Genomic DNA, 10,660 nt, shown 5'->3' with positions numbered 1-10,660 from the left:
CAGCGGGGGGCGCGGTGGGCTGAGAGCCGGGCACCTGGCAGAACAGTTGCAGTGCAGCGCATTTCCCGCCGCTAACTTTCCGCCCCAGCCTGCTAATGGGTTGGTGAGGCCCGTCCCCCAGCCTGCCCTCCGCGTCATCCTGGGGCGCCAAGTCCCACCCCCGGGGTCTGGAGGAACGCGTGGATCCGGAGTTCGCGTCCAGGCACGTGCTGCTTCGGGACGGGCCAGCCGGCGGGTGAATCCTGCCAGCCACGCGTGGGGCGGGCCCCTGGCACCTCTCCAGGCCATTCTCGTCTGTGCCAGAAGCTTTGTAGGTGCAGCTTCCCCTTGGAGCAGCTGTGAGTGCAGATTCAGGAGAGCAAACCTGAGGCGTCTCAAAGAGAGCCTGGACAGCCGCTGCAGCCCTTCCCAAGTGGGTCCTAACAACACCCCTACAGCAGGAAAGCCATCCCGCTAGGGTCCTGTCCATCGGAAACTCCTGTCCTGGGGAGTCTGGCCTGCCTGGCCTCAGGACACAGGCTAACTAAGGTGGCCCCGAAATCCAGAATGCATCCAGAGGGGAGGTGGGAGAGTCCTTGGAGGTGCCTGTCGGCAGCCCTGTAAAGAGGTGGCCTGTAGTCCCAGCACTTTGGGAGGCCGAGACGGGTGGATCACGAGGTCAGGAGATCGAGACCATCCTGGCTAACACGGTGAAACCTCGTCTCTACTAAAAGAAATACAAAAAACTAGCCGGGCGAGGTGGCGGGCACCTGTAGTCCCAGCTACTCGGGAGGCTGAGGCGGGAGAATGGCGTGAACCCAGGAGGCAGAACTTGCAGTGAGCTGAGATCTGGCCACTGCACTCCAGCCTGGGTGACAGAGCGAGACTCCATCCCAAAAAAAAAAAAAAAAAAGAGGTGGCCTGCCCCCACGGAGACCCGAGGATCCCTGTGCAACCGTGATTCAATCAGCAGAGCTGAGGCCGCTCTGGCCCAGTGCACCTGCCTGCCCTGTCCAGGTGTGGGAGACAGGCTGCATCTCATGGCCGCCTTTGCCTGGGTGCCACGTGTGCACTGCTTGTTGCAATTGCTAATTGCTTTCTTTCCGAAGGGGCTTTGGTGGATTTTTACAATACCAGATAGTACAGTTTTCTGTGCTGGACACAGATGAGAAACAGTGCTTCTCGGGTGTTTGGGCCTGCAGCAGTGATAGCCGGAGGGTCTAATTATGCTCTTAGGAACCCTGAACTTGGTCATCTGAACGGGGGTAGGAGGGTGTGCAATGCTTTCTTCTTCTTCTTTTTAACTAGCAGGTGTTCTAAAAACGCGACGAACATTCTTGGTTAGCCTTCCAGAGTAGGAGCTGGTTTAAACACGGAATGATAGGTGGTGTTTGCTTTTGTTTTGATTGCGGGTCTCCAGCCTTCTCAGGTGCTTGGAAGGACAGAGCCTGGGCGGGGGTGGTCACAGGGGACAGTGGGGCTGGGGATTTGCGGGGGCTGTTACAACCTTCTCCTGAGGCAGGGATTCTCACTGCTTCCCTGTGGCCCTCCTGTCTGGCTGGGGACTTCCTTCAGATGCCGGGAAGAGGCCTCAAGCTTATGGGACTGGGCTGGAGTCTATTCTTCCCCTGGCTTGGGGCTGCATTTCTATGATGGTGACCAAGTTCCCTATCTTTCCTCTTGGAGGTGGTCTTGCTTGTGCGCATCTGCCAGTGGGCTACGTTCATTGCACATAAGTTAAGCATGCTGGCAGCAGAGGCTGTTAAGACCAGCAGCACCCCCTTTGCTGGCTGAGACTCTGGCTGTCTCTCCAAGGAAGGAATGTTCTGGTCGCTTCTGGAGGTGGCACCTTTCTGAACATGGGGCTGAAGTACCTGGGGCTCCTGGGGGTCCTGTGGGTGGTGATCTGTCTCCTGGGGCCGTGGACTGTGGGCCCACACCCTGGGCTTAGTTCAGCTCCTGACGGCTCCCATTGTCTGCGGTGATCTGGTTGCTCTGCGTGTCTGGGGATCGGTGCACCTGCCTAACCTGCTGACGGGTGGGAAAGTGAGCTTGACGGGGAGTCCCAGGGCCGAATGTGTCTCCCAGTGGGGAGGGATGGGTGTGGTCCAAGGTATGTCCAGCTCTACCCGTGGCCTCTCTGGGCATCAGGGTCCCTGGTAATGGAGCCCAACCTTTGTGCACTGATCTTCCCAGCTGTTGTCACAGGCCCTGGGGAGGCGTGGAATGCGAAGCCGAGGCAGGTGACCGTCAGATCTGTCTCAGCCTTGCAGTGGCCCCTGCCTGCGCTTCCTCCTGCCTGGCTGGCTGGTTTCATTCTGGCCCTTTGAGAACTTCTGGAGTCCCGGCTGCCTCCGATGGGGGGTGCTGGTCCCATCATCTTCCCAGCCGTGCCCTGCCGTGCAGCTCTAGAAATCTTGAGGTTCCCCAACTCTTCCCCCGCTTCCCTGCGGCCCCCACAGCAAGCCCACCAGCCTGTGCCTCTTAAGGGCTTCCCTGCTGTCACCTGTCTGTGTTCCTTTGTCACAGATGTGAGTGTGTAGAGGTGTGAAGACGGGACCCGGGATGATGCTGATGGCTTTGCCTGAGTGGCCTGGGGAGGGTCCCCCTTTCTAGTCCCTGCAGGCCACCTCTTTCCTAAGCCTGTGTGTCAGGTTGGGGGCAGTTCAGGGACCACTTCCAGCCTGAGTAGTCTCTGATACTCGGAGACTGAGTGCTGAGAGCTTGGGGCAGCTTTTCCTTAGAGTTCCTGGACCCCCAAAGCCGGCTTCACATCGAGGGATGCTCTGAGACCGTGCTGGAGGGTTGGAGGAGACTCTCCCCAAATCCAGACCCTCTGCAGACCCCCCCGCCACCCTCCCAAGCAGGCCTTATGGTGAGGCACAACTGTCCGACTGTGTCAGGCCAGTGTAGACAGGACGGCGACCCCGCCCCATGCGGCTGCCCAGCTGCCCTCGGCATGTGCCGTGTCCCCACCCTGCCTGAGCAGCAGGCGGCCTTTCCATGAGCACTCTGCCAGGCCTGGCCTCCGGGAGCAGAGGTCGGCTGATACAGACCTGAGGTGCACCCGTGGGGGACCAGGGCTGGGTCCTGGCCTCACTGGGTTGGCTTGGTGTGGGCCCTGACACACTTGTTTATGACGGCTCACTTTTGACTTACTTGAAAGAGAACTTTACACTGAGGCCTTAAATGGAAAACCAGCACTACGTGGCACCTGGAGACAGGATTCTGATAAGTGGACAGGCTGCTACCCCGCAGCTAGAAGGCACGATTTGTGGTGGTGAGATGAGCTCTTGCCTGCACCAGAGGAGCCTTTCTCCTGGGCAGAGTCAGGACTGAAAGAGACAAGCCCTCGAGGGGCTGCGTACTGCTGCTGCTCTGCCACGTGCCCTGGCCGTGTGGGGCGGGGGTGCTGCTGGGATGGTCCCCAAGTTTGGATGCATGTTGCCTCGTGGATGAAGGCCGGTGGTCTGGGGTGCTCCATTTAGAACGTGTCAGGTCCGCTCATGGCTCCTGCCAGCTGCTTTTGTCTAGGATAACCTGCCTCCGGGGATGCTGGGGTCCCTGGGCTCAGGGGCTGGGCCTTGGCTCCATCCCATCCTCTGTCCCATGCATGTTTCACCCCTGGCTGCCCTCAGCCCCTTCAAAGACACCTGCTTTTTCCTCTGCCCTTCCCTCACTGTGGACTTGGCCTGCATGCCCTTCTGCCAGGGCACAGGGGCGGGTGTGTTTCCCACACTCGTGTACAGGATCCAACCCCAGACTGATGGGGACCTGAGGCTGGTACCTGCAGCCACCCACTGTCGGCCACCCGTGGTGTGACCAGGTGTGTCCCCGGCCTCCAGCAGTGTCTGTTCTGCCTGTGCCCTCCCCGGGCCACCTGGGTGCTTCTACAGCAGCAGCAGGCATGTGGGCTGCCCTTAGGCCTGTGGGGTGAGGTGTGCCCGCCTGGCCGCCACAGCCACACGCGCTGCCCAGCAGTGACATGAGTCTGTTACTGCCCCAAACCCTAAATTTTGCTAGTATAGGTAATATAGTATGTCAATTAGTTAATTAACTTGGTTTTGATTGGCGTTTAAATCATTCCATGTGACTGGAGACTTCCCTCAGCCTCAGAGACCCTGGAGGTGGTGACAGCCTGGCCTGGGGGACTCCGGAGCAACTCAGGTGTGGGTGGCTCCCAGTTTGGTGCTGCGGGGTGAGGATGGGTCCGGGGGTCTGCGTTCGTCTCGAAGGTGGTTGGTCCTGAGTGGCAAGGAGGAGGCCGGCACTGGGCCTCATTCTGCGGAGTGGGGAGGCCTGCAGACCATCTTCCGAGCTGCCCTGACTCCACCCCTCCTTCCAGGCAGAGTGTCACCATCGTCCCCTCTGGAGCTGCATGTGACCTGAGCAGCATGGTGCCCTCCAGCCCAGCGGTGGAGAAGCAGGTGCCTGTGGAACCTGGGCCTGACCCTGAGCTCCGGTCCTGGCGGCGCCTTGTGTGCTACCTTTGCTTCTACGGCTTCATGGCGCAGATACGGCCAGGGGAGAGCTTCATCACGCCCTACCTCCTGGGGCCAGACAAGAACTTCACGCGGAAGCAGGCACGTAGGCGCTGGGGTGTGGGGGCGGCTGCCTGTGGGTGGGTGGGGAGCAGCTTTGGGGGCCAGGGCGCTTTTCCTGTTGGAGGCGTGAGCACCTGAGGCTGGAGAGGGTGAGTGGCCACGTCAGCTGATAATGGTCCCGGAAGGAACCCGGCTGGGGTCTCACACCCGCTGCAGCGGGCACCATCAGATGGAGGGCCTGGCTGCGGCTTAGTAACCAGGCTAGATAAAAAGTGATATTGTTCCTGTCGAGAGGGAGCCTGCCCTACCCCACCTGCCAGGCTGGGTTCATCGGCCCTCCTGGAGGAGGAAGCCCATGTCCAACCCTGCTGGGCACCTGCCTCCAACAGACTTAGTGGCTATTTATCTGAAGAGATTATTGAAGGAATTTTCATTTTACTCAGCCATGAGGACAAAGGGTCTTATTGAAACTGCTCTAATAGACTTATGCCCAGTCACGGGTCTCTCAGGCCACATGAACGGTGGAGGCAGGAGCAGCCGTATCTGAAGCAGTTTCCTCCTGGGGCTGTGGGGTCCTTGTCCATATGGCACGTCCGCACAGGAGGAGCCTGGAAGCTCTCACAGGCTGCCGGCCCAGCTGATCACCCCGACACCCCATCTCAGGGCCCGGGGCCTGCTCACCTGCCCATCCCAGCCGCTGTCCCCATCCTCTGCAGCACAGCCACCTGGCCCCTGCACCCACATTGCTGTCGCTAGGCGTGCCTCTTGTTCCCTGCGTCTCCTGGCTGGAAGCCGGGCCTCCACCCCTTGCAGACCCTAGAATTGTGAAACTGATGTGCAGCAGAGGGGTGTGGTCTTGGAAAAGTGGAGGTGCTGCCCTTCCCATGTGCCCGGCTCAGAGCACCGTGCATGTGTGACTGTGTCTAGTCCTACGGCCAGCACTGCTAGCCGCCAGGGAGGGTTCACTTTCCAGGTGAGGACAGGGTCTTTTCCTGGCTCTGGCTGTCAGTGGTGGGGCTGGGGCTGGAGCGGCAGAGCCATCTCCTTGACCCCTCATGAAGTGCCTTCTGCTCCTGGCCAGTCTGCCCCTCTCCCTGCCACCCACTGACCAGATGGCATCTCTGCTCTTAGTGGAGGGCCACTGTCAACTGCCAAGGTTATTTATGGGGATGAGCATTATGTGTGGCGTTTCCCTTAAAATAACACGATAAGAAAAGTCTCTAGAGCTAAAATGTTTAAATCCCATCTGCCTGCCCTCTCATGTTGCACATTGACGGATTGCAAAGTAGATTCCAGAAATTAAGCCATTCCACCAGGCCTTGAATGTCATCAGAGGGATGATGGGTGCAGGTGCTCTGCGCACCTGCCACTTGGCGGGGCCCCCTGATCTCAGCCCCTCTGGCTGCAGGAGAGGCCGGAGGAGAGCTTTGTCGCTCCCTGCCTCCTGGGGTCCAATAAGAACTTCACATGGGAGCAGGCACGTGGGCGCCGAGGTGCGGGGGCGGCCACCAGTAGGTGGACGGGTAGCAGCTTTGGGGGCAAGGGAGGCCCAGCCTGCCAGGACTTGCCAGCCCCTGCTGTTGCCGGGCTTGTGTCTAGGAAGTTCGCGTAAGTGGTGTCTTGTGACTCAGCTTTCGCAAGTTGCTCTCCTGCCCAGTCTGACTTAAGAGATGTTCCACGTGGGTTCAAGGGTGTTCTTAAGCTGCGCCTACCGGGTCGAACTACAAGGTGCTTATCTGGTGCTTTGCTGGAGGCGATTAGGGGATTCCGGCTTCTCCCACTGCTTGGTGATGTTTTCGGGTCGAGCACGAGCCGGCAGCCTCAGGCGGTGGGCCTTGACCCAGCTGGCCCGGGCTGGCATTTCCAGCTCACTCCTGGGGCGAATGCTGCTTCCTCCGCAGCCTGCCACGGGCTGCCTGTGTTCCCCTCACCAGCTCGGGTGGGCTGCTGAGCGCCAGCCATCTGGCCGCTGTGAGGAGCGTGGTTTCCTTTGCTCACATTTGCTCTGCCTCCGTTTCTCCCGCCGTGGGCCGGTGTTTCCTGGCATCCCTGCGGTTGCTGTCCTCCTTGGACCTGGTTCCCTCTTCTGCTTCCTAGGGACCCCGTGCCCTTGGGATCGGACTGGCTGTGTGTTACGTACGGTGTTTCTCTGGAGTCATTTTGAATTTGGCCACATTTCCCTCTGGGGTTTCTGCTTTGAGTGGCAGCTGAGAGCAGTTTCCGCGGCCGGGTCCGTGAGGTGCTCCTGGGTGGGTTGCGGTTGCCTGGAACCTCACTGGAACTGTGCTGTGGGGTGGGAGCTGCAGCCCCCACCCTCCTCCAGGGAGACCCCCAGCCCAGGACCCTGTGCACAGCCATCCTTCCTGACCCATGGCCCATGCCCCATCCCCAGCCAGTCCCTGTTGGGTGCCCTTCTCTGGCATCCAGTCCTGCTGCCCCACGCCCGGCCCTGCCCTCACATCCTGCCTGCCTTCAGGCCTTGCCCACCTTCCCACCTCCCTGTTCAGAGAATCGTCCCTTGCCGTCCAGGTGTAAATTTGGGTGCAGCTCCCTGCACTCTGCCTATTCAGCCTGGACCCCAACCACGACCTGTGGAGAACAGGGCTGACGCTAGGCTTAGGCAGCAGGAGGCTGTCCTCGTGTCAGAGCCGTGGCCGCCTGACAGATGCCACCTCCCTGCTGGGACCATTGTGGGGGCCCCTCCCCCAGCAGCCTTGTAAGTGGGTCGTAGGTCACAGCTCTGGGCAGAGCCTCCCTGCTGTCTGCCTGCCAAGGCTGAGGAAGGGGGCGTAGGGGCCATCGAGGAGGTGCAGGGAGAGGAGCAGGAGGGCCCTGGGTAGGTGTTGGGGGGTGTTCAGGCTCCACCTTGACCCTGTGGTCTGCCAAGGGGGAGCTCTGCACTCGGTCCCTCAACTAAGGCCAGGAGGTGCCTGATGAGGCCCCGGCCTGCAGAGCCGGTTCCTGGTGGAAGAGGAGATGAGTGAGGTGGGTGAGGCTTCTGGGACCCCCAGCGCCCTTTTCCAGAGAGCCGTGGGCTCTGGGGAGAGCCTCTTTGCTGGCTGGCTACCATTTTGACTCTGGGCTGTGGGCAGGACCTGTGCCCTGGCCAGGGGCTGGGGCGGTCATGCCCCCGCGCAGCCTCCTGTGTCTGGGGGTCGGGGTCCCTGAGGCCCTAGGAGGGCCCCTGCCTCTGAGCCGCTTCTTTCGGAATCTGCAGGGGTTCCCTGGGCTGGCCCCGAGGAGGAGCCTCCCGCGGTCAAGCAGGCCGTCAGCCAGGAGAGCTTGCCCACAGTGGGGCTGCTTGATGTCCCCAGGACATTGCTGTAAACAGTGCAGAAGCCGATGGCCGGCCCTGAGGCTCTCTGACCCGGCATGGTCACTCAGCCTCCTGGCGCCTGACCTACCCTCAGAGTGTCCCGGAATGTCCTGAACAGGAGGGAGTGCAGGAGGGACCTTGGGTGCGTGGTGCTGCTGGGACCACAGCCTTCAGGTCAGCCTGGTCTCCCTGAGGGTGCAGGCTCCGGGGTGCGACCTCAGGGTGCCCTGAGGTGGGGTCTCTGGGCAGCCTTCCCCTGAGCCCCTGGGAAGCTTCTCAGCGTGCTGGCCTGGCTGTAGGGTCCTGTTCCCCAGCTGTTCACAGTAGCCGGTGGCCAGACTCCGAGCACATCGGGCCACACATCTTGGGTGTGCCAGACACGACACTGAGAGGCCCTGGGGAGGAGGCGTGGCTCGGCACAGCGCCCCTATGCTGACCCAGGGTTTGGTCTTCTCAAGTGTGGCTGGCAGGGGCTGAGGTCACCTGGGGCAGCATGAGTAGGGCTGTGGGGTTGCTGGTGGTCAGGCCTGAGTCAGGTGGGGCCTACTGGAGGCCCAGAGTCCAGGCCCACCTGGTACCAACCTCCAGCGGATCTGAGGCGGGGTCTGGTGGGGCCCCTGGGCAGGGCCACCTGCTGAAAATGCACCTGGGCCCCAGGGGAGGCTCCAAGCATAAGGTGGCGCCCACACCAGTCCCCAGGGAGGGGCAAGGCAAGCGGCTTGGGCCTCACGGGGGTGGGGCCTCTTCCTCTGGACTGTGCCCAGGTGAGCCCAAGTGTGCCTGCAGAAGCCCTGGCCCCTGCCAAGCCAGCTGGGGACATTAGGTGCCTGCCTGGAGTAGAGTCTGGGGCAGTGCCCTCTGACCTTGTCCTGTAGGAGGTAGCACCCCCAGACCCATGGAAGGTGGATGTGTGTTGAGGCCACAGGCAGGGAAGCCAGGCCTGGAGTGTCCACTGGCAGCTCAGTGGCCAAGGCCGTGGAGCTGGGTTCCCACATGACATGTGATGGAGGAGGTGGGGGTGGGCAGGCCGACAGCCTGTGCTTCCCCTCCTGGGTGGGTGCAGGGTGGCTGCAGGGGTGCTTGCCCCCCTCCCTGCCCCTGGGTTGGAGCCTGGCCTTAAAGACCTTGCTCTGGGGACAAGTGTGAGATGGGAGTGCGCAGCCCAGGGCCCTCTGCCCTTCCCCACGCCCTCTCTTTCCCCTTCTTCCCTTTCCTGTCTTTCTTCCCCTGCTGGGTTCCCCCCAGTCCCTCCCATGAACCTGCTGTTCGTGATCCTGCTCTTCCTTTCTGTGCCTTCTGTTTTTGTCTCTCTCCAGGAAGGATGGAAGGAACTTGTGTTAGTGTGAATGTGTTACGGGTTACAGCTCTGTTTTCCATATTGTTTAAGATGAAATAAAACCATGTTTTTATTCTATTAAAAATAGAGAAGCTGGCTGGGTATGGTGGCTCGTGCCTGTAATCCCAGCACTTTGGGAGGCCAAGGCGGGCGGATCACCTGAGGTCAGGAGTTCGAGACCAGCCTGTCCAACATGGTGAAATCCCGTCTCTACTAAAAATACAAAAATCAGCCAGACATGGTGGCACGCATCTGTAACTCAGGAGCCTGAGGCAGGAGAATTGCTTGAACCTGGGAGGTGGACGTTGCAGTGAGCTAAGATTGTACTGTTGCACTCCAGCCTGGGCGACAGAGCAAGACTCTGTCTCAGAAAAAAATAAAAATAAAAGTAGAGAAGCTTAGATGAACAGGATTGTTAATAACAATTCCTTCTGTGGCTACTGTCAGCTTTCTGCAGGCAAATGCTCCCAGGCTCCCGGGAGAGTCGGGAGTCAGAGGTCCCTGTTCAGAGAGGACGATGCAATGGGACATGGGACAGGGGCGTGTTGGGGAGAGGGGTCACACCAGGCAGCGTTGGGGCAGGAAGCCATCAGCAGCCATGACCTCGGGCGGGCTGTGTCTGCCGCAGCCCCAGCATTGCTAACGCCTAGTGGGGCGCCCGCCCGCCTGTCCGCAGGTCACCAACGAGATCACGCCGGTGCTGTCTTACTCCTACCTGGCCGTGCTGGTGCCCGTGTTCCTGCTCACCGACTACCTGCGCTACACGCCGGTGCTGCTGCTGCAGGGGCTCAGCTTCGTGTCGGTGTGGCTGCTGCTGCTGCTGGGCCACTCGGTGGCGCACATGCAGCTCATGGAGCTCTTCTACAGCGTCACCATGGCGGCGCGCATCGCCTACTCCTCCTACATCTTCTCTCTCGTGCGGCCCGCGCGCTACCAGCGTGTGGCCGGCTACTCGCGCGCTGCCGTGCTGCTGGGCGTGTTCACCAGCTCCGTGCTGGGCCAGCTGCTGGTCACCGTGGGCCGAGTCTCCTTCTCCACGCTCAACTACATCTCGCTGGCCTTCCTCACCTTCAGTGTGGTCCTCGCCCTCTTCCTGAAGCGCCCCAAACGCAGCCTCTTCTTCAACCGCGACGACCGGGAGCGGGGCGAAGCCTCGGCTTCGGAGCTGGAGCGCATGAACGCCGGCCCGGGCGGGAAGCTGGGGCGCGCGCTGCGGGCGGCCTGCGGGGACTCCGTGCTGGCGCGGATGCTGCGGGAGCTGGGGAATAGCCTGCGGCGGCCGCAGCTCCGCCTTTGGTCCCTCTGGTGGGTCTTCAACTCGGCCGGCTACTACCTCGTGGTCTACTACGTGCACATCCTGTGGAACGAGGTGGACCCCACCACCAACAGTGCCCGAGTCTACAACGGCGCGGCCGATGCTGCCTCTACGCTACTGGGTACGTGCGTCCTGGTCCCCGAGGCTCCCCGTTCACCCCCCTGCCCCGG

The 10,660-nt window shown here is 61.0% G+C and overlaps 1 protein-coding gene across 2 annotated transcripts in view; it reads left to right on the top strand.

Annotated features, from left to right (window-relative positions):
- Positions 1-10,660, top strand: part of SLC19A1 (solute carrier family 19 (folate transporter), member 1) — a 30,904-nt gene that overhangs the window by 2,227 nt on the left and 18,017 nt on the right. Inside the window, exons 3-4 of one of the 2 annotated variants that reach the window (XM_011954192.1) lie at positions 4,325-4,562; positions 9,852-10,611. In XM_011954192.1, the coding sequence (XP_011809582.1) occupies positions 4,374-4,562; positions 9,852-10,611 (949 nt within the window). In that variant the 5' untranslated portion in view covers positions 4,325-4,373. Of the gene's footprint in view, positions 1-4,314; positions 4,563-9,851; positions 10,612-10,660 lie in introns of those variants that run through there. The other variant, XM_011954193.1, reaches the window with a different exon arrangement.

The sequence above is a fragment of the Colobus angolensis genome, unplaced genomic scaffold (genome assembly GCF_000951035.1).
Source record: "Colobus angolensis palliatus isolate OR3802 unplaced genomic scaffold, Cang.pa_1.0 Scaffold38, whole genome shotgun sequence".
NCBI classification, from domain to species: domain Eukaryota; kingdom Metazoa; phylum Chordata; class Mammalia; order Primates; family Cercopithecidae; genus Colobus; species Colobus angolensis.
This window is presented reverse-complemented; position numbering and strand designations above follow the sequence as displayed.